Raw genomic sequence first — 26,925 nt, 5'->3', positions numbered from 1 at the left:
AAGAGTGTAGTGGAGATGGTGATTTGGTTAATGAAGTTATCTGACGTTGCTCGGTAAAACCGTATTGAAGATTAACTGCCCGGGTCACCTAAGAAATAACGTTTCGGGAAAAACGACAGGAACGGTGGGGAATAAGCTCTGCTTCATCCTGCCGGCGCGACGAGCCACCGCGGAGCTCCGCACCCCGGGTGCCTCTGCCGTCGGGGCTCCGCGGGGCTCGGGGGTCCCGCCGTGGGGAGTGGGGCAGGACTCCACCCGCCGGCACCAGCGCAACCCCCGCACCGCTCCGCACGGCTCCGCTCCTCCCCGCGCAGCCCCTGACCGAGGCCGCCGCCCGCCCCGCCGCGCTCCCAGCGTGGCCGTCACCCCGGGAGCCGTCCCGGCCGTGGGGCGGGGGAAGGAAAAGTTTCCCCGGGGGGAGGCGAGGAGCCCCCCCCGCCGCCTGCGCCCCCCCGAGCCAGGCTGCCATTGGCCGAGCCGCCTACCGAAGCCCGCTAGGCACAAAAGGCGTTGCTAAGTGGATGCTTATTTTTTCCCCCTCTTTTTATTTTTTTTACCTCTCTCCCCCCCCCCTTTTTTTTTTGTCTCTCCCTCCCCCCCCTCCCTCCCTCTTCCCCCTTCACTACTTCTTCGGATGAGAGCGCGGGTTCACTCGCTCCGCGCCCGCCGCTCCGCTCCCGCCGCCGCCGCTCCGCTCCCCGCGGGAGGCTGCGCGGGTCGGGCGCGGAGCCGTCCCGCGCCGGCCATGGCCTAGCGGGCGGCCGGGGCAGAAGATGAGTTTCCCCGCGGAGGACGGCGTGGGCAGCCTCTGCCACAAGGCGCTGCAGATCATCTCGGAGCTGTGCCTGGGCGGGCAGGTGGAGCGGGAGAAGTGCGCCGGCATCTTCCCCTTGGAGACCGCCCGTCAGGGCATCGGCGGCACAGGTACCGGTACCAGACCCGCCGCCCCGCCGCTGCGCCGACCCCCGTTCTGCCGCCGCCGCGGGGCGGGCAGCGCCGGCGTGGGCGGCCGGAGAGCGCAACTTTTTCCTTTGCCTTCTCTGCGTGCGGAGGGGGCGGAAGGGGGGGGGGGCAGTCACACAGCCCGCTTTAAAATCGTCTCCCTCTCGCAGCCCGCGGAGGCTCCCGCGCCCGGGAAGCAGCGAGGGAAGCGCCGAGACTGCCGAGCCATCGCCGCGGGGTGACCACCACCACCACCACCACCCACCCCACCCCGCGCTTGGGGTGGGGGCCAGCGCCCCGAGAGAAACGCGGGGAGGGCGGGTGCAGGCGTGGGGACGGGGAGCGAGGAGAGGCGCCGAGGGGAGAGAAATCGCCGCCGACGTGCGAGCCCGGCCGTCGGCTGGAGCCGCGCCGGCGGAAACGGCCCCTGTCCCCGGCAGCTCGCTCGTTTGCCCCCCGCCGCTCCGCTTCGGCAAGGTTTTCCCCGCGGGTGGGAGTTTCTCTTTGTGGAAAGCCCGGAGCCGGGCTCTTGGTTGCGTCTGTGGGGCCGTGCGTGCCGGCAGCCGGGGAGAGGGCAGTGTTTGATGCTCTTGTCACGGGTGGGCAGCGGTTCCTGTGGTTTTCGCCCCGTCGCCCCTTCTCTCCACCCCAGCCGTCCTTCGGTGTTTGGCGGGCGGTGCCGCGGCCGCAGGTTGCGCGGGAGGGGGCGGCGGGGGTGGGGGGGAGGCGGTCGGGGCCGTGTGGCTCGGCGCGGGGCGGCGGGGCGGGAGATCGGGCAGACGCCGGGCTCGGGGCACAGCTCGCCAAGCCGCGGCTCAGAGTAGCCCTGCGATGAAATTTGACGGAGCCCGCTGCGCTTTCTGAGCGGGGTTTGAGATATTTGACATCCCCGCCGTTGGTCGCTGAGGGCGGCAGGGGAGCTCTCTGACAGCTAGTGGGAACCTGTAGAGTCAGGGCTGCCCTCCGGTGCGGTCCGGTGCAGGACTCGTCCGGGAAAATTTGGGGTGGGGTGGGGTGGGAGGGGGCGGTGGGAATTCGGACTAATTTAAATATTCCAAAGCCAGAAAAATCGTCAGGGCCGAAACCAAGATTTTGACTTCTAACGGTGGTGTCGTTTGGTCACTGATGTCTGGATTGTCTGGGTCTTTCGGAACCGGCTCTGCGCTTTTGCGTTATTCTGCACAGTACACTCTGGACCCCTTGCTTTCCATGGCACTTATTTTTGGGACGGGGCTTGAAAATTAGTCCAAGGTCTGCGCTTAATTCCTGCCAGAAGGGCATTCCATATGTGCAAATGGACAGCTTGCATTGTGGCCAACAAACAACAAGCGTACAGTGCAAATTAAATAAATTAACACCAAGTCATGAAAAGCAGCAGGTCCTCAGCATGTGCCCCAGCTGCGCTGTAGCTACAGCCGCAGCTGTTACTTTTTTATTATTTTTTTTTCTTTTCTTCTAATGCCCACAGATTTTACCACGAATTCCGGGTTATTTGTAGTATCTAAGAACATAAAACCTGTTGTCTGAAAGAGAAGCGATTCTTCTTTCGGGCCCCGGTACCTGTAGCGCGCTTCTCCCAGGGCTTTGCGCTTGAGGCGAGCGCTCAGTTTCCAGCCGGTGAAGGCGGGCGCGTCCCGCAGCTGCAGCGCAGGCCGGGTGCGGGGGGGGGGGGACGGGACGACCCTGTCCGGCTCGACCCGGCCGTCCCGGGGCTTACTCGATCCGCCGCGGGCGTTGCGGGGGTCGTAGCGTGTCCGTCGCTTTGTTGTGCTTTAGGAAATGCTAACTACCGGGTGTGTTCCCGTCGCGCACCGTGTTTAGTTGTCTTGGCCCGAATCGTAGAAGGTTGCATGAAAATACGGAGCTTGGAAAATTGGGCTCTGAAAAGATTAGTTTCTCTGTCTGATTTTTAGAGAGTACTGCAGAGGGAGTCAGGTGTCATATAAAAGCAAAGTTGATGTGTAAACAGGTGGGCTGTGAAGGGTACAGAAATGTCCCAGGAGGTAAGCCAAGGTTTGCTGTGTAGAAAATTTGACTCTTCAACACTTGCCTTGGTATTGCCTTCTGTACAGTAACAGGAGCTTCTTTTAGGCGTTTCTTCAAAGTCAACCATCTTCCTTTTTTTTTTTTTCATTTGTAAACCCTAACTAACTTGCAACTGTTGGATTAAAAAAAAACCACTGATATTTAACAGATCAGAGGCTTAAAGCACTGGTTCACACATCTCAGCTAAGTTCCTAAATCTCACTTTTTCCTCCTTGAAAGAAAACCATTATTAGATGATGGGTGTCAACTTTATTGGCACAAATATTAAATTAAACATTAATAACACTGACAGTGAGCATATATTAATACTTTCTGGCTCCAGAGGAGGAACAGACACACTGTCGTTGTTGATACTTGACAATATTTAATATGCAAACCCTTGGATAGACAAGGCATAAATATCACTCACATTAATTTTATGAACTGCAAGATTGTAAATACAGTGTCTAGGCTGAGAGAAATGTGGTCATTGAAAGGCGAATCATGTAATCTCTCCTGCTTTTCAAATGTACATAGAGTTCCTTATCATCTCTATGGATAAAGTTAATGTTGTCCACAGTGCTGAATATCTGTAGTTCCTGTTCATTAAAGGTAGAAACGTTAAGTGTTCTCCATCATCATTCTGTGAATGAAGCCATAAATGTTTGTGTTTTCCTGAAATACCTGTGTCTCATACATAGGGTGGTAGCATTTGGCATGAGATTCCATCTCATGTAGCCATATCCTTCTGTGGCTGAGTAAATTCTGCACAGTTCTAGTGTCATGCAGCTGTAGCTGTATGGTAGAGGGGAGGAATGGCTAATTTAGCCCTCTCAGTTTTGCTGTATCTCCCAAATGATGATGCAGGAAGCACTTTCCCAATGTATGCCCACGCCAGGTGATACACATCATGGAACCAGTTCAGTTATTTGCAGGCTGGGGCTCCAGCTATAGCAGTGTGATGGGAATTAGCTCCTGCAACAAGCACTGAAGTGTGTGGAGAAGAACCTACCATAGTAAGAGTAAGAAGATACATGAGTTGTGAGGAGGACTTCTGGAAGATGTGGAGGAGATAAAAGACTGTGAGAGGGTTCTTACAGAATAATGGTTTATTATTGTATGTTGTTATGTTATAGAATAACAGTTAAGCTTTCAATGAAAATCTGAAAAGAAAATAGTCCAGGAGAAGATATGAAGAGGAGAGAAAGGAAAATAATAGTGGTCTATGTAGGGATAGTATGTTTTCTCTTTAAATGGTGGGTTCATTCATTTTTCCTAGTCTCAAAAAGAATACACCTTAAAGTGTAACAAAGATAGCACAAGTAAAAATCACTAATGAGATTTAATTGAAGGAAAGAAGGCTAAAAGATGAGGAGACCCATATTTGGAAAGGAAAGAATAGTGCAAGAAACATTTCAGAAAGTAGAAGAGTAGATGATAAAAAGGAAAGCAGACCGTTTCTGTTTCATACAAGAATAACATGCTCTGGAAGTTGAAAACGTTAAAAAAGGCAACTAGAATTGCTGTGATACAGTTATGTTGGCAGGTGTGATGGTTGCTTTCTGTTCAGCTAGACCGTGAAAAGCAGCCAAGCTTCTCAGAGGAATCAGCTACTTGAGACAGAAGATGTACCACCCAATCACGGCAAAATATGAGGCAATATTCACCTCGTGACCCAAGAAGTTTCACTGGCAAGCAGAGAGGGTGGGTACTGATTTTTTTGGTAGTGTAGGCGTTAGGTATGGGAAAGAAGCATAACGAGGATGACAGAATCAAACACGAAGAAGAGGGAGCCAGAGACACAGTCAGAACAAAAAATGGAGAGTATGGCTTTGGGAAGGCAAAGGACAATAAAATGAAGCAACAAAGCAGCAGGGAGAGTTATTCATGTTTGCTGCTAGCAAAAAAAAAATAACCTCCATATGTTTGTCTCTTCTTATTCTCGGAGAAATAAAAGTTTGGGTGTTCTTTGTAGGCAAACAGAAATGGCTGATTCTTGAATAGCTTTTTCCTCTCACTGACACCACCACCACCTTAGGACCCTCAATTACTGCTCACTGCTTGGGTCAAGAAGGGGCAATCATATTTAGTGTAACAGATAATTAATCTATGGAACTCATAGCAAGAATCTTAGTGAGATAAATAATTTTGTAAATTTCTAAGAGCTTTAGACAATTAGTGAAGATACGACATCTGCTGTTATATTTTCTGCCCTTGTAATTACAAGGACTATTAATTCTCTCATCTCAGGGGAATGCTCGAGTGAAAAGATTAGGAAGCTGTTTACATTTATGGTACCTTTATATAGTTAGATGACTGTGTGAGCTTTCTTCTTAAGGGTATAACATTTTTGTCAAAATGATTAATTAGATGTGTGATTTTTCTGTTTGGGTTTTTTTACACCTCCTTTATTTCCAGTAGATTTGGGCAAAATGATTAAGATGTTTGTCAACTAATAGGAAGAGTTCATGTGGAAAATAAATGGGAGCTGGATGTGTGGGATTGCACCTAACAAAATTTATCTCTAGTCCAAATAAAGTATTTCCTAGAAGTATCCAAAATTCATATGTGCAGCTTGGTTATACCTGTATTTTTACTCAGGTTATCTGATTAATAAAGGGCTCTAATTCATTTTTGCCAGTTAAGCATCCCTCCTCATTTTCAAAGGAACCAAGCACATCAAAGTCCCAGTTGGGAGCATTTCTGAAGGTTAAGCCAATTGCTTTGGCATCCAGCTCTAGGGACACATGTTTAAAATTCATTGCATGTCCTCTGCAAATGGTGGGCACTTTTTGCTGTCTTTGCTTTTTTTTTAGGCCTGCTGGTCCTGCAGAACTTCACTATCTCATTATCAGTTCTCATGGGGAACTGATGTTTATAACAGAGCTGTGAACCCTGTTGCTTCCCTGCCAGGAGGGCATATTTTAGCCATGTAGAGAGTTCTAGAGAGTGGTATTCTCTCTTGCTCTTTTGCTTGTCAGACACTGAATTTTTGTAATTTGACCATGCAAAGAGCCTCAGCTTTGACAGGATTGGTTTTTATTCATCTAAATATTCTACTCACAATTATTCCATTACCTATCAAGTTTGTAACCCTACGCTTGGTCAACAATTTACCGGAGAAGTATAGAGGGAGTAAGAAAACACTGGAGCATCCTGCACGCGGCCGTTCTGTAATATAGTCCCGCTCTTCCCTGAAGAGCAATGTCATGGGTCCTGCTGCTGTAGTTGGCATGAGTCTCCCATTGGTGTGCACACACACACATACTTAAAGGGGAGAAAGAACAGATTTACCCCATAGTGTGCTTGCAAGTTCTTCTCAACCATGCCAGAGAAAGCACCAAGGGGACCAAAATTGGCTTGAATTAATGTGAAGACTACTGTCATCAGTGTGGGACTGTCATACAAGAAAGGAACATTTTTCTTCATGAGAATCTAACTGTTGTGTGAAACAATTGAGCATTCTGTGACAGAGAAATGTGATAAAACTAAATAATAAACATTTGAACAGTTAACAGACCGATCAAATTATTTACAATACAGCTCGTCGCCTGGTCAGAACAAAGTTATTACCAGAGGGAAATAAGGGTTTGGGGGAAAAATGTGCAGGGTTACTGAAAAATATGCTTTCCAAAATAAGCGTTAACAAGTGGTGAAAACCAGAAATGCATCTAATTCAGCAGCATAAAGGTAGAACAGAGGGTAACCATACCACAGAGACCAGATTTATTTACAGTAAATGTGAAGGCAGTCACAACAATGCAGAAGTACTCAACATGCAGACAGCAGCGATACACAGCAAAAGCAAGAGTTTTACGAAATAATCATCCGCCATACATGTTTTGCAAAGAAATAAAGATGAAAAATACAGAAATGGTTGTAAACAGCCCGAGGACAAATCTGTAATGATGAAGATAAAGAGACACAGTGTTTTGCTGGGTCTCATCATCTGTGTGAGATGTTTGTTATATAATGCTGGGTAAGAATAAATATAACCATGACAATTCAAAAATTACACTTGAGCTGTGCAAACCTCGTTACAGCTGTGGTATGCTTATGATTAATGGCAGTCCAGTGGGCTTAGGTTGTGTTTTCATTTCATTTTCTTGTCTGAAAGAGGATAATGAGGTGTTCTTGCAGATGCTTACAGAGACATCTTCACAAGTGTGAGAGCAGCATGAGACCAAGCCCAAAGCTGGTTTTTAGTTTGATGGAAGGCAAGGGGGGCAGACGTGGGTTGCACAGAGATGGGAGTTGCCTCCTATTGAGATTAAGTGAGAGTTAACAAGTAGGAAAGTAGGTAGGCCGAAAAAAGCCTTGGAAGTGGAGACAAGTGATTCACATTTGGTGTGTTAGAGGGGAGAGGCTAGTGCAGTATCTCTTGCTTCCAACAATGCAGGCAAAACACCATGACCCTGTCAGGCAAAAGCGAGAACCATCTTCTCTAGTCACATACAGCACACCGATCATGTACCGAGGCTCATGAATACACAACTGTTGTGGCAAATTCCTTCTGATTTCTTGAAAACAGAAGGTAATGTGGGCCAGGAGAAGGCTAATTAAGATTTTGGGAAATACCTTGTATCTGCTGTATGTCATGTAATGTAAAGTCCCGTACATGGAGTTTGAAATGGCAAAAGAGGGTGTTCCACTTGTGGTTGGACGGGCATAGATTATGAGATGCATTAATAAATAATATAACTTAGATAAAAGATTTTGTCAAGAGATTAAAAATTTTATGTGCTGTAAAGATGTAGTAAATCACGGTGATAACTGACTCCATTTTATTCCCTTACTGTCAAGAAACATGCTACCATAGAGCTTTGTTAGCATTAAGAAGTGATATAGCAGCCAGTAGGTGGTGATGGCTGTTTTGAACAAATTCAGGCATCAGACTGAGTTAACAGCATAGGAGGGAACACATTCTCAGTAGGGCCAGAGTCAAAAGATTTGAGGAAGATCTTCAAAGTATGTTTCTCCATGAGAATGGCAGAGAAGATCACACGTAGGCTTTTAAGTGAAAGGCTATTTTTGCAGTTTGAAATTTAAGTCGGGTGTTTTGACAGGTTCAGGTTATGAGAGAGAATACACGACTGTGCACCTGCCACTTTCTGAGGCACTCTAAAGCATTATATCCCCATCTGCAGGGATTTGGATGAAACAGAAGTAATTGTGGAAGATCTGCTAATGCTGAGTAAAAATGAACGCTAGCAACTTTTTATGTTCTTCAAATTTCCCCAAGGAAAACTGAACAGCAGAAATGTTGGGTTGGACCAACTAGTTCATATACATGGGGATAAGGAAGATTTGTTGGACCCAGACCTTTTATAATTGATAAAGCTCCTGCTTTCCTTCTTTATCTGATTGAGCTGACTCCTGATATTCCAGACACAAGAGTTCCCTTTGGAGTGGCCACTATGGAAAGAGTGAAGTTCCTTACAGCTGATGAACAAGAGAACAAATTAAAAGTTAATGAAAAATATATTTGAAAAAGGTTACATAGACATTGTACTTTAAATATTTAAGAGAACCAAGATCAGATATAGACCAAGAGGTGGGTCAGAAGAGAATATAACCCCCTTTTTCTCCAGGCATTCCTTTCCCCCTGTTCCTTTGATGGCAGGAGTACTTTCTCTTCAGCATGGTCCAGATCAGACACATGCCAGCCCCTTAGACGCATGGGCAGCTACCTCATGGCACTGTCTGGCCTCTCTCCATTCAAGATCATGGATTTGTGGAGCATGTTTTTCCAAAGTTAAGCATCAAGGGGTATAGGCTCTCAGGGTACTGACTGAAATGTAGATGAACTTAATTTGGTTTGGAAATGGAAAGTCTGTCAATGTGCATGTTTGCAAATGGATTCATGGGCGGAACTTTTTTCAGGCAAGTTTCAAACAACAAATTGTTGGAAGCCATAGTATGGAAATCATTGCTCAAAACACTCCCTAGCATCCAGAAAAAAGATGGGGATGTTTCTGAAGTGCTTGCCTAATATGAAAGACTGGCTACCAAGGAGACTGTTATGGTGGAAATTTTTCTGAAGATATTTATAAAAAATGCAGAGAGATTTTGAGGTAGGTAGAATTCACGCACTTCCCAAATACACATGCCTTTCTAAAATAAAAAATATAAAATTTTCCAACATTCCGTATCTTGAAAGAGTACTTTTAAATAGAAAACCATGAGAAAACAGGATACTTTCTTTCAGTTATGAAATTTTATCAAGACTATGAAGATGACGTTTAAGGACAGAGATCAGTAAAGGAAAATCACCAGGAGGGAAATGTTAACTCCATTGAAGTCAGTGCAAGATTTCCCACTGATCAGAAGTGGGTGTGTTGAGAAAGAAGATTTGCTTCACATTCCCAAGATTACCCAGCATGTGAACAGGAATGGCAAAACCATAATGCTGCATGATCAGATGAATATTCAGAAAGATGTCCTCTTCTGTGCAAATGTGTAGCACTGAAGACAAGCTGCAATTACCAGTTCAGAAAAAAAGTCGTCAAACAACTGCTTGTAGTTTGAGATAATTTTTCTCTTCCTTCGTACCAGAGACCAGCGAGAACGTTGTTTACAATGGTGGCAATTAACGTTTTCACAGCGGAGTGAGTGTATCTCCTTCTGCCTCTAAAAATTTAGGCTAAGTTTGAATTTGCCAGCAGTTCTAGATCTTTAAATAATAATTACATATGTGAAGTGCAGCCCTGGTCTGATGATACATCCATCCTTCAGTACCCACCAGATTTCCTTGGCAGGGATATGAAGAAACTCCTAGTCTGCAGAGCTGTCTCTTAATTCTTAAACCAAACTTCCCATTAAAAAGGTAATATAAGAGACGTATCCAGTCTAACACACAAAGGGGCTGGGAAATTCAATGTGTCTGCTCTTCTGCAGATGATTTCAGTCTTCATGTAACAGCAAATCTCTCATAATTGCTCAATTGAGTGACTGTCAGAAGTGAGGAAATGAAACAATATGGTTTTTATGTCAATTTATATAGCATATTGATTGCTTTTTAGCAATTATGGCAGTACATGTTATTAATTTTTTTTTTGTAACAAAGTATTTTTTGGTCAAATTCCTGGCAATTAAAATATTTCATGTTTATGTTTAAGTATTTGTTCTATTATGAAGTACAATCTGTGAGAATTAGTAAAATAGCAAAAGTGGAGACTGTAATTTGTACAACTGCTTGTAGAATCAGCTCCTACATCTTTTCTCTGCTCTTGAGACTTTGGGTGTTTTAGGGCTATAAAACATACATTTCCTGTAAAGATTTTGAGATCGACTTAGAATTTGAAATAGTTTAATGGAAAAATAGAGAAAAAGCTTAGAGAAAGTTGAAGTACGGGAGTAGGTGTTGAAAAGAGACACCAAGTTATTTGAAGGCTTGAAAAATGTCTTGCAGTGAAAAACTTAAAATAGGGTTGGCTAGAAGTGCTTTGATAGAATATTTTTCAGCTGATAGTATCTATTCATCAAACTGAAACTCTGCTGCAAGGGATCAGTTTTCATATTTCTGGTTTTGAAATGTTTCCAGCAGTTTCAAAGTTGTTAAAACATCCTGTTTCAACATTTTCTAAATGAAAAATAATAATATAGTTTTCAGTTCTAAAAGCCTTCCTCTCAAAATGTAACCTAATTATGGCAACCATCTCTAAACTGAGCTGGAAATATTGCAAATGACCCAAAACTGGGTTGCTTTTTAGTTTCTTTTTTTTTTAATTTCTGATACGTCATCAACATTTTCAAGGGTTCTACTTTTTGTCGGGCTTGGAGAATGGAAAAATACTTTGCCCATCTTGATTGAAAATTCAGCTAGTTTGGTTTATCAAGAAAGTTCCCTCAGTGGGGCATACCTCTGTATCCATATATTAAATTCACTTAAGACCATTCTCTGGCACTGAGGCCAAGTCGCACATAAGAGCCTCTCTCCACGCTAGTAAAGCCTGTCATCTGCTGAAACAGAAGAGCCACATCCAAACCGCCTGTTAAGAATGATCATTGCCCTGCTCTAATTCCTGGTCCATGCCCAGGAATTGGTTAGGAGGGTATGAACTGGCCCGGTTTAAAACCATTCCAGGGACTGGTATAGGCAATCGAGTTTCAAGTCCTGGGTTTCTTTCCTGGCACTGTTTAGTTTATTTGTGTTTTGCTTAGGCATGTTTTATGAAGCATATCGTATCTTTTAATCTCTCATACGAAGACATGAAAGAAGCAATGACAATAAATTAGAACTACAGAAATACAAATCAGAAATAAAAATTTGCAACAAAGTCATTAACCATTGAAAAGTGCGGTAACTTTCAGCATCTCTTAATGTCTTCCCTTGTTGTCAAGATCGGACAGTCTGCTGCAGAACATGCACAAACCGAGTAAAAATTACTGGGCTCAGGAAGGATATCAGGGTAAACAGTAGATTAAATCCAATAGCCTAATAATCCCTACTGGGGATAAATTAACCTAGAAAAGTAGTATGCAAAAGTATCCTTTGCTTCTTGTGTTACACTACTGTTAGAAATAATTATGCATCCATTCATTTTATGGAAGAATCTTAAATCAGAATTTGCCGTATGAATTTCTCGTTAATCTGACATGCAATATTCCAAGGGCTACATTTTGACATTTAACTACAGGCAGAAAAGGAGGACGCCTTTCTCAGGACTGTCAGGAAATGGTCAAGGCAGCATGTTTCTGTTCAAGGCAGGGCAGCAGTTTGTGCCAAACTCTTTAAATCAAGAAGCACATCCTCTGCCAGTTCCCCCATGACACTGGCCAGGACGTATAAGATGTAAGGTTGACTGGGACCGTATCCAAATCCCCAGACTGCAAACATTCTCTATTTGCTTTTGCTGCTGTCACACATTTTCCTATTGAATGGGCTTTAAGCTCAGTGTTTGTTTCTGAGAGATGTATCTGGATATTATATATTAATAAAGAAAACGTTCCCAAATTTTCTACTGGAATCTTGATCTCTCAAAGGGACCTGTGAGCTACATGCAGTTCCGCGGACTTAATACATACCTAGAGGACTCTTTTTCTTCCTGTGATCCTCTAGAAAAAATATGCTTAAACTCTCATTGCACTTTTCCACTGGTTCAGTTTAGTAGTCGGTAGCCTGGAGCTATGGATACAAAATATTAGCTGTTAAACTGTCAAAACTTGTTATAACAAGCAGCCATTGCTTTAGGGACTTTTAAGCAGGGTTTACTGAATACTTTTAAAGCATACAAAAGGCTCTTTTCAAAAGGAAAGGGATTTTTTCAGTTATATTTTGTAATATGACATGATACTGGAAAAATCAAAGTGAAACATGTCACATGGAATTAAACTCCTAATTAGGGCTTAACTGGCATTTCTGGTGATCCACCATCTCCTAAAATACAAGTACGTTTACAGAATTTCCTTGGTATGAGATCTGTCCTCCTATCTTTGTCCGTGCTAGTGGATAACCTAACTGATTGTGGCAGAAAAAGTCAAATACAGGGCAGCAGGGGTAGCTAAGTGTCTCTTACTATGGTCTCCATGCAAGTCAGGGCATTTTATGGTGAAAATGCCACTCAAGCTGCATTTTCAAAGCAGAATTTTAGATACTAACGTATATGTGCTGTCTTGGTCTAACACAGTCTTGGTCCAGAGCTTAAGATTTAACTCTAGAAATTTCTTATTTACGATAGGCTATATCCTATCCCTATTTGTGCCGCTTAAATTTTAGGTTTTAACATGCTTCTGAAGCAGTTAGCACAGAGAGTCAAAAGTTTGGCAAGTCTTCAAGAAATTTGTGTTATCAGCCTGGAGGTTTAGAACTGGTCTATCTTCATGTGCACTTATGTTGACTGGGGTTTAACTTTTTGAGCAAGATGTGTTCCCGAGCAGACACTCGTTGACAGCAATGGCTAGATGTATTTGGGACCATTTGGGAAGTCTCTTACATCCTGAGAAGTCTGACTGAGTGCATGGCTAGTGATACAGATACTGGCCCCTGACCTGAACAACAATTAATGGAGTATTTCTGAAATAGATATTAGAGAATGATAACATTTTAAACGTAGAGGCTTAGATATCACAAAGGAAAAAGCATTAAATAGGACGTTAAAGCTCGATGCAAGTTAATGATCAAAATGCTTCTATCTCCTTACCTGTGTCATTTTTAATATTTTTTTTCTCTCCATGTTTGTCTGTCATGATGATCTTTGTTTCTAATTCTTTGCAGACATCTCAGTCAGTCTGTTAGCAGTAGTCGTCAGCTTCTGCGGGCTCGCCTTGCTGGTAGTCTCGCTTTTTGTCTTTTGGAAGTTGTGTTGGCCCTGCTGGAGAAGCAAACCTCTCACTTCCAATGCCAGTAATGTCCCTCAGAGCAACTCCAGTGTTCCTACGGAGGTTTTTGAGACCACTGAGAAAAAGGAAGTTAAAGAAAATGGGAAACCTACTACAAAGGTACTTGAAGCTGCATTGAAAATTAGCCACACTTCACCTGATATACCAGCAGAGGTCCAGAACGCACTGAAAGAGCATCTGATCAGACATGCACGCATGCAGAGGCAGATCACTGAGCCCACGTCCTCATCAAGGTAAGTCAGGGGCACTTGCGTCTGTGCACGTTTCCTGGGAGCAGGTAGAGCCAGAACACTCTGCTGAAAATTTCCAGGATCCTAGTTTATTCGCTGACTTCTTAGCAGTTAATGGTGAAACAGCGGTCACGTGAAGGCGAAGCCTCAGAGTCCTTTGAACAGAATATTCTGGAACATATGGTGTACCTTCAGTTACGTCATTATTTTAACATAGGAAGATCAAATCTATGTCTTCTGCTACTTTGTAAATACGTATGTTACTACTTTAAGCATTTCCATTGTAGGTTTTGTGTATAGGAAAATCTATTTTGATGTTATTTTTTAAAGTACTGCAAGTCTGGCTTTTCACAGAGATATTTTTATAGATACAGCAGTTGCTTTTGCAGATTAAAGTTTCACTCTCCACTAAAGAAATGACAGGTTTGTTGTTGATGGCAAATTTCTTTAAGAGGTGTTTAGCCACTTATAAAGGAATTAAAATCCCAGTCTAAGAATGTAGATCCTTATGGACTGATCTTAAAGCAGCACAGATTTTATATAGATCCTTAAATAAATGACAAGTATATAGTATTGCTGAAGTGATTTCGTTTGTGTTAAAGTGGAGGACACAAACTTTTCTTTTGTCTCGGGTACTGCTTCATATTGAAAAGTAGTGAAGATGTGTGCAGTGACCTATTGTTTCAAAAGAGATTTTCTTCAAACACTACCAGCAGATTTAATGCATGGAGAACAAACAGTGAACTGCAAAGATCACTTTCTACATCAGAAAAAAAAAAGAAGGGATGTTTTATAAACAAAGAATGGGAAAATTAAGGTTAAAGGAGGCACCTGAAGTGTTACACAATGCCATAAATAAGAATACAAATACTGTATAGGAAGTAGCTTTCCCTCAATAAAACATTTGGTACATGAACACATGCTACCAAAGGAAAAAAAAAAAGGCGTAAAAAAAAAAAAAGGCAAAAAAAGCGCTCACATTCACAGTAATTGTTGGAGGCACAAGGTTGGAAAAGACACATGCATTACATTTAGTGGGCATATACTTTGCTGGCCTTCTGTGAGTCCCTAAGACAATGTTTTGCCAGCTCAGTGCACTCGTGGTGGTGAGTGCTGAAATGCTTTTTCCCAGCTATTCCAACACTGTGGAACAGCCAGCAGGCAACCACAGGAGGTTCCCAAAAATGAGAGCACTGCAGCCAGGGGAGGTCTAACTGACTTTAACAGCTGAACCATCTCCTGAATTATGAGACTCTACAGCTGGCTTTAAGCCACATTGCCCTGGCTATGCCTGGCTCCACTGTACCCGTCTGCTAGGAGAGGGAGCGCAGTATCCAAGTCGCTCTGAGGAACATTTCCAAAATACTGGGAAGGCAACTTTGAAATTGTAACTGTTAGACTAAACACAGAGGGACCAAAACTGATGCAGCTTAGCATGACAAGGGTGTTACACAACTCGCTGTTACCTAATAGCAAGAGTTTTATCCATCATGTAGCAACAGGTAAATCTGAAGGTAATCAGACTGTCTGACTTTCTGAACAGACAGAAGAAATATCTGGCTGGCAAATGGACTTGAATAGTCCCTGTGGTACTATAGCAGAAGACAGAAGTTCCAGGGACACAATCCAGAGTTACTTCGGGCTGTGAAAGTATTCCCACAGACCTCTAGAGTGATTTGGACTGGGATCTAAATGCATATAAAATATCTGCGAAGCCAAGAACAGTTTTACAAAATTAAAACCTGCCATCAATCCCACTCTTTCTGCACATGTTGGAAACTTTGTAAGGGTGCTTTTTCTTTTTATCGTCTCAAGATTAACAGGGTTAAATCTCTCCTGAGAGGACAGTTCCTTTGCTTTGAGTAACCTTGGTTATCCCACCTCAGCCAATTAATAGCAGGGTGTTTGAAGACATCACCTTCCTTTACACTTTGATGAAAAACTCTGCACCTTTGCTACAAAACATGTTTAGAATGAGATGTGTCTTTAAAATTACCCAGAAATGGTCCTTTCTGTGTTTGTAACTGCATTTTTTTCTATACCCCTGCCTGCCTTAAGTGACTTTAATCTTCCAACAGCCCCTATTAATTATTGCTGCCAAGAATATCATGTGTGAGATGAAGACTGGACATGTAAACCAGCTTTCTGGATTACTCTTTCATTGGGGACCTCTAAATAAAGGGGAGCCATTAGCAGGCCCCTTCAATGCAGCAGTGCTTCATTGTATTCAGGAGTCCTGAGTGGCCCAAATGCACCATCTCCTAACTGCATTCCATTGACAAAGGGCCTAATGGAAATGTCTGCTGTCTGGATTGTCTCCTCTACACTGATCGCACCTGAGCTGGGGCAAAGAAAAGGATTGTAACCAGTTCTATGATAGGTTCTTGCAGCCATCAGCTCTTAATAAAAGAAATAGAATCATATTAAGTCATTTTAATTGAAGCATAAGGATTTTAAGAAGCCATTCAGAGCAATAATAAAATGTGCCTAATCACTTTTTATAGACTGTACATTTAAGATGAAGACATGTTAGTGTAGGGAAATGATGAATTTCTGCTTAATCAGAACTATATAATTTTCATAGTTCCTGATAATATGAAAAGATCTGCTTGTTTAAAAAAAAAAAAAAAAAGCCCTTTAGTCCTTGATCCCAATTAAACTATGGTAGAAGTCCTGAATCACTGGTGTTCATTTACAAATATTTTTGCTCTGAGTTATTGAGGACCACTCTTCCAAGTACTTTGTGAAAATATTCTGTAATATAGTTTATTGCTTCTATGATATTCCTTCCATCAAACTTTCACCTGTATTTTCAAAGGCCATGCTTTTTGCTCTTTAGCATTAGGTAGGAGAGGAGCTTATCATTCAGCTCTGCAAAGAGTAAGTTGCTTTCCAAGAGACATAAAGGCAAAAATGAGGTGCTTGGGAATCATAGAATAGTTTGGGTTGGAAGGGACCTTAAAGATCGTCTAGTTCCAGTCCCCCTGCCATGGGCAGGGACACCTCCCACTAGACCAGGCTGCTCAAAGCCCAATCCAACCCAGCCTTGAACACTTCCAGGGATGGGACATCCACGACTTCTCTGGGTAACCTGTTCCAGTGCCTCACCACCTTCAGAGTGAAGAATTTCTTCCTAATATCTAATCTAAATCTTCCCTCTTCCAATTTGAAGCCATTACCCCTCATCCTATCCAAAGAGTCCCTCCCCATCTTTCCTGTAGGTCCCCTTTAATTACTGGAAGGACACTATAAGGTCTCCCCAGAGCCTTTTCTTCTCCAGGCTGAACAACCCCAACTCTTTCAGCCTGTCTTCACAGGAGAGGGGCTCCACCCCTCTGATCATCTTCGTGGCCCTTCTCTGGACTTGCTCCAACAGGTCCGTGTTCTTCTTATGTTGGGGGCCCCAGAGCTGGATGCAGTACTCCAGGTGGGGTCTCACGAGAGTGGCGCAGAGGGGCAGAATCGCCTCCCTTGACCTGCTGGACACACTTATTTTGATGCAGCCCAGGATGCGGTGTCTTTCTGGGCTGCAAGCGCACATTGCCAGGTCATGTTGAGCTTCTCATCGGTCAGCACATCCAAGTACTTCTTCTCAGGGCTGTTCTCTATTCATTCTCCACCACCCAGCCTGTATTTGTGCTTGGGATTGCCCCGATCCATGTGCACTTGGCCTTGTTGATCTTCATGAAGTTTGCACAGGCCCACCTCTCAAGGCTGTCCAGGTCCCTCTGTATGGCATCCCTTCCCTCCAGCATGTCAACCACACCACACAGCTTGGTGTCGTTGGCAAACCTGCTGAGGGTGCACTCAACACCACTGTCCATGTTGCCAACAAAGATGTTAAACAGCACCTGTCCCGGTACTGACCCCTGAGGAACACCACTCATCGCTGGTCTCTGCTTGGACATTGAGCTGTTCACCTCAACTCTTTGAGTGTGACCATCAAAGCCAATTCCTTATCCTCAGAGTGGTCCATCTATCAAATCTGTGTCTCTCCAATTTAGAGACAAGGATGTCGTGCGGGACAGTGTCAAATGCTTTGCACAAGTCCAGGTAGATGATGTCAGTTGTTCTTCCCTTATCCACCAACGCTGTAACTCTGTTGTAGAAGGCTACACAATTTGTCAGACACAATTTGCGTTTAGTGAAACCATGTTGACTGTCACCAGTCACCTCCTTATTTTCCATGTGCCTTAGCAGAGATTTCACTAGGATCTGCTCCATGATCTGGCTGGGCACAGAGGTGAGACTGACTGGCCTGTAGTTCCCCAGGTCTTCCTTTCTTCCCTTTTTAAAAATGGGGGTTATATTTCCCCTTTTTCAGTCAGCGGGAACTTCACTGGACTGCCATGACTTCTCAAATATAATGGATAGTGGCTTAGCAACTTCATCCACCAGTTCCCTCAGGACCCGCAGATGGATTTCATCAGGTCCTGTGGACTTGTGCATCTTCAGGTTCCTTAGCTGGTCTCGTACCTGATCTTCTATAGTAGGCAGTTCTTCATTCTCTCAGTCCCTGCCTTTGCTTTCTGTGACTTGGGCGGTGTGGCTAGAGCTCTTGCCAGTAATGACTAAGACTAAAAAGTCATCGAATACCTCAGCCTTCTCCACATCCCAGGTAACCAGGTCTCCCGTTTCCTTCTGGACTGTTGGAATGCAAGGATACATGCTCTTTATGAAGGGCAGGCAGGGAAGACAAGGAGGGGGTGTTGCCCTCTGTGTCAGTGACCAGCTGGAGTGCATGGAGCTCTGCCTGGGGACAGACGAGGAGCCCACCAAGAGGTTATGGGTCAAGATTAAAGGGAGGGTGGGGACAGGTGATGTTACAGTGGGGGTCTGCTACAGACCTACCCAACCAGGAAGATCGAGTGGATGAGTCCCTCGGTAGACAGATAGGAGCAGCCTCACGTTCACAAGCCTTAATCCTCTGGGGGGACTTCAACCATCCCAATATCTGTTGGAGGGACAACACAGGAGGGCATAAGCAATCCAGGAGGTTCCTGGAATGCACTGATGATAACTTCCTTCTCCAAGTGATAGAGGAGCCAACAAGGAGAGGTGCTGTGCTGGACCTTATTCTCATCAACAAGGAGGTGCTGGTAGGGAATATGAAGCTTGTTAAAGAAAAACAAGCAGGTCTGTTGACTTTAGTGATTGCAAGGGGGAGACAGCAGCCTCTGTTCTGTCTAAATACCACAAGTGCTGGTGTCCGTTCCTGGATTTGGTTCAAAAGTTTGGTGTAACGTCATCTAGGAAAGTTAGTCCAGAGCCATGCCTCATAAATCTCCAGTCATATCATAATTCAGCATCCCGTCCTTCTCTTCTGTCTTAGATAAGTCAATCTTACTGAGTTAGAAATCAGCTTCATACTATCATTATTCCTATTCAAGCACAATTTCATATTAGATATTTACATACAGATTTACTGTCACTCGAAATGTATTTGTTCTGAGTTAAGGAAGGCATGTCTGTTATAGGAGTGCTACTTAAGAGCTGGTAGGGGTTGAATTATCTGGATTTGCACACGTTAGTAACTTCGCAGCATTTTCACAACCTGGTTGCCTGACATCCTTGTACTTCATTATCACAGTCATTAATTCCTTTGTTATTGCAGAACAAAGGAAGATAAATATGTTGCCATGACAACAATGAAGCATCTTAATAATTAACAGACCAATTAGCTATCTTGGTGAAATGCTGTGACTCAGAACAGATTCTAGGCACTATGTAATTAGAACTTTGGCTTACTAGAGCAAAAGTGCTGCTGGTTCCCGTTGGGAACAGCCATACAGCTGCACTGTTTTACTTAGTGACATCTTGCAACAATGACTATGTTCACTAGAGGTTCTTACATGCCCGAAGTTTGAAAATTTGAAAGGTTAGAAGTCATAGATTTGGGGTTTTATATATTACTTTTACAAGTATTAACTCAGATCTTCATAAATGCAAGAGAAAGCGAGGAAAAGAGAATTTGTCATGTATCCACTCAAACTGGAAATGCAATACAGTCAGCTTCACTGTTTCCCTGCGTAGAGAGTTTTCTCAACTGCTTGTCTATGGCAGGGTTTGAACATGATTATCCAGATATCTCAGTACTACAGCTGCAGGCGTGAGGAGCACTCAGGAGAGCCTACCTGCACATGTTTCATTAGCACAGGTAGAAGTGGCAGTAACGCAGTCTTCCTGCACTTCGTTATGAGTCGGAGATACTAGAGAGCTAGTGCCTAAATTGCTGCATACCCAAACATTTATTGCCACTACCTTTTGGATGGAGTTCAGTTACTTCCCTGTGTTTAGCATACCTTTGAGGCTGGACTTCTTGAAGGACAAAGGCACAAGGACAGCCCTAAAACTCCCTGAGGACAATATTGTACTTTTCTGACTAGTTAGGGCCTTTTGATCCCTCACTCCGTTCCAACGTAGACATGGTATACTGTGAATTCAGTGAGTTTTAACATTTAAGAGAATAGAAAACCTTTCGATTTGTCTGCAAAAAAAAGAAAGGTAGAGTGTGTTATGAGAGGGGTGTATTGTTCATCTAAATTTGGCATCAAAACACCTGGATTTTTTGGAGCTACTTCAAATCTAGACTACAAAGTTCTCCCTCCCCTATTCTTGTGTTACGATAGGACTGCTCGATGCACCTACCAGTACTGAAACAGCCAAAAAGGGAAACGTTCTTGTCTGTTATTTAATGGCTGCAAGTTACCCTCTTGTATCTCTGCTCGGCTGAACTGCGGTAGTTTTGTGCTTCAAGCCTTCTGCAACCACTTCACCTACAGCAAAAAATACAAATAATATCTATGAAATGAGTCCTGGTTGCTTTCAAATGGACAATTTGCATTTCTGATTTAAAGAAAGAAACACACAGCTGTGACACCTCTTGTTTTCAGAACACAACACCACAGGGAAACCAAGCAATAAGGCAAGGCTGCATCTGGCATTAATAAGCAATTGATTGCAAAAAGCAGAGGAAATTCTGACAATTAAATTGGTTTTTAATGGCAACTAAGTATGCTCACAGGAGGAGGTAGTGAGCTTTTCCAGTACAGATTGTTGGGGTGGTGAAGTACCAAGAAAATGTGAAAATGTCCAAAAAATAAACTGGACAGTGGGATCATCTGCTGATGCTTAATTCTATGAAGCTCTTTGACCGGTGTTTTTATGCTACCGTAAGGCTGTATGGCATACCAAGGGTTTGATTTCACTCTTAGTAGGAAAGGCACAAATTTCCATTGATTTTCATGATTCAAGATAAGCCCATAAATACATGTGCTTATGCAACAATGTATTCAGAATTACAAGGATTTAAACATATTGTTTCTTGCTAGGAGTACAACTTTCTAATAAACTACACAGCAGAGTGTGAGAACAGAAGGAAAAAAAACCTGTAGCAGAAAATGTTGACCAAAACTCTGAAATGTGTTGCAGCCAGAACAAAATGTTCCAAATATGACTGGAGAAGGCAGCCTGTACCTCAGTTTAGCAAATGCCAAGCAGGTGTATATAAAATGTTGTAGGGTGGCAAAGCACTATGCTGAAAACCTCCAGACATAGCTCCGCGTGGCCTTTTCAGGTGCCTTTCACAGCGATCAACATGAAGCTTGGTAAATATTTAATTGGAAACCCACCAAGGAGTACCTCCAAAAATGAGGAAGTACTGATGACAATTCTGCAAGTGATTGCTTTTCTGCCTGACTATACTTTACTCAGGCCCTAGCACAGTGGGATCAAGCAATGTTGGAGCTGTCAACTTGTTTTGCGAAAGAACCTGAATTCAGCTTCAGCTGCATAGCCTGAAAACAAGGTTATAAATATATGTATTGCCAGGACACGGGGTGTCTCTCGGGCCAAGTAGTTCATTCTGAATTACCATTTCTTCTTGAGGATGTTTTAACACTTGCAAAACAATTGGGGTTGGGGGGGATTATTTTAATTATTTTAAAGAGAGGAACCCTTACTAATTTGGTCTTCTTGTATTTTCTGCTTAGTAGTAGCCAGGTCTTTTCCCGGAGATAACCATGGCTCATTTTGTGTGTGTGTGTATGTGTGCAGGCACAATTCTTTCAGGAGGCACTTGCCAAGGCAGATGCAAGTGTCCAGTGTTGATTTTAACATGGGGACAGATCCGATTTTGCAAAGGGGAGAGACGACAACCAGCATTGGGAGAATAAAACCGGAACTCTACAAACAGAAGTCTGTGGATTCTGATGGGCAACAAGAAGATGTGAAAACATGTGGAAAACTTAACTTCACTCTCCGGTATGATTATGAGAATGAACTTCTGGCTGTCACAATTGTCAAAGCCTTAGATCTACCTGCTAAAGACTTCACAGGAACATCCGACCCCTACGTTAAGATTTATCTGCTTCCAGATAGGAAAAAGAAGTTTCAGACACGAGTTCACAGAAAGACATTAAATCCTGTCTTTGATGAAACCTTTCAGTTTCCTGTAGCCTATGATCAACTCAGCAACAGGAAATTGCATTTCAGTGTTTATGATTTTGACAGATTTTCTAGACATGACATGATTGGGGAAGTTATTCTTGATAACCTTTTTGAAGTCTCAGATCTCTCCAGGGAAGCCAATGTATGGAAAGACATCCACTGTGCCACCACAGTAAGTAATATGTTCCAAAAGCATTAATGTGGTATTTTCATTTCTCTTTTGTAGTTTGTGGCAGAGCATCCTGTTTATCAGCAGAGTCTGGAAGGAAAAAAAAAAAAAAGTTGTCAATGCCTTTAAGCACAGAGAATATGATGCTTAGGAAGCTATAAAGTGTAATTACTGAAAAATCTTCTGGGAACATGCCATCACCCTTGTGGCTCACAGTGCAAATATAAATTAAGTTTATTAATTAAATAGTATATCACCAAAGTCACTGCTTAACAAGAACAATTAAAATTCTCCTGTTAGCAGAATACCCTGTCCTTCAAAATGACCATCTATTAAGGAACAGGCCCTGTCCTGCTCTTGTTTGCAGATTTTCACAGGTTGGGAATCTTGTGAAGGAAGAGAGGGGGGCTAAAAATGCTTGAAGTCTAAAATGTTCTTCGCTGGCTGCCCCGTGCTTAGGGTCCCCAGTAGATGTATTGGTTTTGTTGCCTATTACTAGCAAGACTCAAGAAGCACAAGCAAGTAGAGTTAGGAAACAGATATTCTTTGTTTATTGTTGCAAGCAAGAAAAGGAGGCCCGTGCATAGAGGACAGGATGGATGACAGGCTACCAGCGGGAAAACCACCAGTCTCCAAACATTGTTTTTATTAACCTTGAAATCCAAACTCATCTTCCCTGGCTGGAATTTAAGGGGGGGAGGGTGGGGGGGGAAATTAAGTGGTGGAGTGTGGGGGGTTTTGTTGGTTTTGGTTTTTTTAACTACTATGCTATTTATACAGAATTTCTCCCATCTCTTGTTCTGTGGAGATATCCCAAACAGTCTGAGTCATCCCTTGCTTTGAGTATGGGCTGGACTTCCACAGCAGGGATGAACAGAGGACAGAGCAGTACTAGACACTGCTTCAGTGACAGAAGCTTCTTGTCATCCCTTCAATAGAGCCGGAGACTTCCCATGCCTCTTTTCCCAAATGTGTTTGTGCTGTTCATACCTGCTAGGCAGGGAAGTCTAAGGCTGCATGACAAGGAGGACAAAGAGGAGTGGTATTTCCTCACTGGTTTGAGCATAAGCAATGTGTTTCCTAAGGACGGAGAAATATTAGGGAGTGCAGCATAGTGAAGAGAGTTTTTGAATGTGAATTCACAAAAACAGCTATTTGTTTTAACTGCTGGGTCTACCAAACGGATCTGAACAGCCTCCGGCCCACCTCCAGAAAACCGCATCTGTGTTTGCTTAGTTTGATCAACCTCAGGTTTCAGGTAAATTTAAGAACTGTGTTCTCAAGCTTAAAATTGAATCTGTGTTTAAGGTCTTGGAATAATAGCCCAGTAATAATTTTTAAAATTTCTTCTAGCTTTCATATTATCTTCAGTACTTTAGTAATCATTTAAATACTCACCGGTCCTTTGCAACAGGCGCGTGTGTGAGATTTTTAGCTGATAACTAGAATGGCTTCAGCAAATTAGAATCCCTGAACTATTCATCATTTGTTTTGAGCAGATTGAAATGCCATACCAAATTATGCAGTTGAGAGACATATTAATATACATCTGGATGAAAATGGTTGCTAATCTTGGCACTGAATTCTAATTCAAATTTCTTCCTTACTAAAGGTTAGCACTTAGCACTTAGAGCGCTTAATTCACTCTGCTGGTGTTCTACAATGTCTGAAGTTTAAAAGAAAGCATGGAGTTTTTGGATTTCAGCCTTTCAGCCAGTATAGTTTGCAGTATTCTTTGTGTGTGAATAAGTTGTCTCCACTTAAACCATTAACAATAAACACATAAAATTGAGATATCCTCTATCATTGGGTGACTGCATCAGCTTTTACAAGCCTTACACAATCCTCAGAAAGGCAAGTAAGAAACTGATTAAATTTATTTTTCCTGGCAAAATGAAATCCTCTTATAAGATATCCTGATACTATATGTGCAATGTGCTGCCTTGTGTTTTACTTCAGCTGTTTCATGTAGATTAAAATTGGTTAGTAATAAAGGTTTCTAGTTCTGCCGTTTCAGAAACTGTAAGGTGAGGGAGCCAATCCTGCACAGGAATAAACAGTGTATAAGATGTTAAGGAATGGAGAATTACAGCTTTAAGCACTAGATCTAAAGTTTACCAAAGTCACTAAATAGCAGTTAAATAACTAACACTTGCCAGACTCAATTGGACTTGGATTAAACTGTAAAAAAAAAAGATCTCTCTAGTTCTACAGTTAGTGAAAAATAACTTCACTCCAGGCAAGTGGTGCTTTGGTGCTCGTAAAGAATCTTTAAAAAACAAACTGCCTGTCTCAGTGGGAAGGTCCTTACACAGTAGAGCATAGGAACCAAGATGCAATTCTGCAAATATATTTCTCATGCTTTTTCCTTCTTCACCTCTGCTCTGTTTTGTTGTATGTTCTGTGAAGTTTTTCAGCCTGTTGTTCAGACATGCTTCCTACACCCAGTGGTTTGCTCATGTTGTTGCTAAATGATAGATGGTAGAAAACGGCAGAAGTAATAGAACAAAAGATTGGTCCAAAACTGTAAAAACACAGCAGAAGTAGCCTCTCCTCAGCTTTGAGTCTCTTACACCTCTCCCATAGCCAAGAATTTTCTATTCAAAAGGTAGAGTGAGGGTATAAATAATTCCTATTACCTGCTTGGAAAGAAACTATTTTTATGACATAAGATTCTCGCAGTTGAACACCTACTAGGCAGATTTACCAAGGAAATGAACTGCAACATTTTACCAGTGAAAGGATTTATCACAGGGGAACTGCAGATTCTCTGCTGTGCAAAGACTCTCTGCCAGTAGTTAACATCATTTTTAAAAGTTTTGCTTGCGCATCCGTAAAGGGTTTTTATTTGGTACAGGAAATACGCAGTCTGGGGAAAATCGGACTGGCTGGTTGCGCTGAGTCCTTTTGGCCATAAAACCAATGACTCTGTGGGAATCTACATTTGGATTATTATTTTTTTTTCTCATAATAGTAATTTGAAACTATTTTATGGAAGTGCAGGATTGGCCCCCCACATGCTCATTTTTATTCTTATGGTTTTCAACTGTTGATATTTATTCATCTTTTGTAGTTTGTATTTTGTTCCTTTATCTTTTCATTCATATCATTGTTTCTCTGTTATATGTTATGTAGAAAACCTACAGCTATTGTATGTGTATGTAGCATGTACCTGTTGTAAGTGCTAAAGCATTTTCATTTCTTAATGTTAAATTATCAAAGTAAATTTGGTGTAAAATTGGTTGTGGAAAAGAAGTATCCTAGATATCTGATGATATTAATATTCCCAAATTTTGCTTATAAATGGGTGATTGAATTTTCAATAAATAATCTATCATTTACTTCTGTTCGTTTGATTAATTAAACCAAGAAAATCTTAAGAGGCAGCTTTGGACCACCTGTGAAGGTTGTTCAGTGTATTGGAATACTGTATTTCTTAATAAGCTTTAGGAAATCAATCCATAATATCAGAGGCAAACCAATAATATCAAATGGATTGTTTAGTCAATGTATCTAGCTTCTGTTTTCGCAAGGTGCATGTCAGTTTTGCATACATTTCTGAGATTTTGTTCCTAGCAAAATATACCGCATACTGTCAAAAAAGAAAACCCATTTATTGGAATTGCTAACAAGCACTTAAGTGCAAATACTCATTGTTGTAAAATTGTTTAGCCAAAAAGACCACCTCTTGTGATCTAACACTTTCTGGATGTAAAAGTTTATTAACTTCCTATTATACTTTTAAAAATGATTGATTGCTTTGAAAATCTCTGCCTCTAACGTCATTGCTTGAAAATATTGACAAGTGATTGTCAGAAACATTTTTTTTTCCAAAGGTACTGTGTGAACTCTCTTAGTATAATCAATTATAGGAAACTGTGCAATTGGTAAAAAAAAATAGCGCTCAGAATTTAGATGAAAGCCATTTCCAGCACAGTGGTAGTCTCTTGGGGATGTTAGTCATGGAGCTGTCATATACTTGTAGCCTCTTGAATTATCTCACGTAGACAGATGGAACTTGATTATTATTTAGTTTTCCGGCACCAGGCATTTAAGTGCTGCAGTTCTCTGATTTGTGAAGTGGGATATGAAAGAAGGTTTTGTAAGGACACAGACTTCATGTGATGCCCATGATGTGTGATTGCTGTTTCTAGACCACCTGGAATATAACTGAATAGCATTGCTGCAAAAAACAGAAGTGCTTAAACACCTTTTTTTTTTTTTTTAATAAGCGGGACAGTAAGATTTTGTCTCAGTTCACTTAGCTCAAACACTTGCTAAAGTAGGATGTCAAAGAGGTAATGCTGATAGCTGTTGGCCTCTGTTATGGAAAAACATTCTTCTGACTTCCTGACCAAACAAGAATGAAGCCCAGCTCTGCAGTTCACCCAGAGAGATTGCAGACATTATCTTTGCTTAGTTTTCTCCATAGTTCGCTATTTCATAAGTAGACAGAAAACAGCACACTAGACCTTACTCTGAGTAAGGCAATAGTGGCATAGAGCTGACAAAGATATGCCTATGGCAGTCAAACTTTGAGGCTACATTGTGAGGATTGTCCTGTTTTTTAGTGTTGAAAGAGCAGCACTATCAGGAAATGTTTTATCACCAGCAGCGTAGTGGACTATGCCCTATGGTTAGCCACCCTCCTCAGAATAGACTTAGACTATTAGTGTTTCTGGAAATGTACATAAAAGCTTTAACACAATGTGAAAGAGTTGTGAAGGAGTATAGAAGCATTTATCATCTCTATAATAGGAACAGCCCCTT

The 26,925-nt window shown here is 42.4% G+C and overlaps 1 protein-coding gene across 1 annotated transcript in view; it reads left to right on the top strand.

Annotated features, from left to right (window-relative positions):
• The first annotated feature begins 773 nt into the window (after positions 1-773).
• Positions 774-26,925, top strand: part of SYT10 (synaptotagmin 10) — a 36,918-nt gene continuing 10,766 nt past the window's right edge. The window contains exons 1-3 of the mRNA XM_054215107.1: positions 774-924; positions 13,184-13,541; positions 21,594-22,158. Coding sequence (XP_054071082.1) covers positions 774-924; positions 13,184-13,541; positions 21,594-22,158 — 1,074 coding nt within the window. The remainder of the gene's footprint in view (positions 925-13,183; positions 13,542-21,593; positions 22,159-26,925) is intronic.

This window comes from Rissa tridactyla, chromosome 1, assembly GCF_028500815.1.
Source record: "Rissa tridactyla isolate bRisTri1 chromosome 1, bRisTri1.patW.cur.20221130, whole genome shotgun sequence".
Taxonomy (NCBI): Eukaryota; Metazoa; Chordata; class Aves; order Charadriiformes; family Laridae; genus Rissa; species Rissa tridactyla.
The sequence above is the reverse complement of the archived record's forward strand: the minus strand, read 5'-3'. Positions and strand labels throughout refer to the sequence as shown.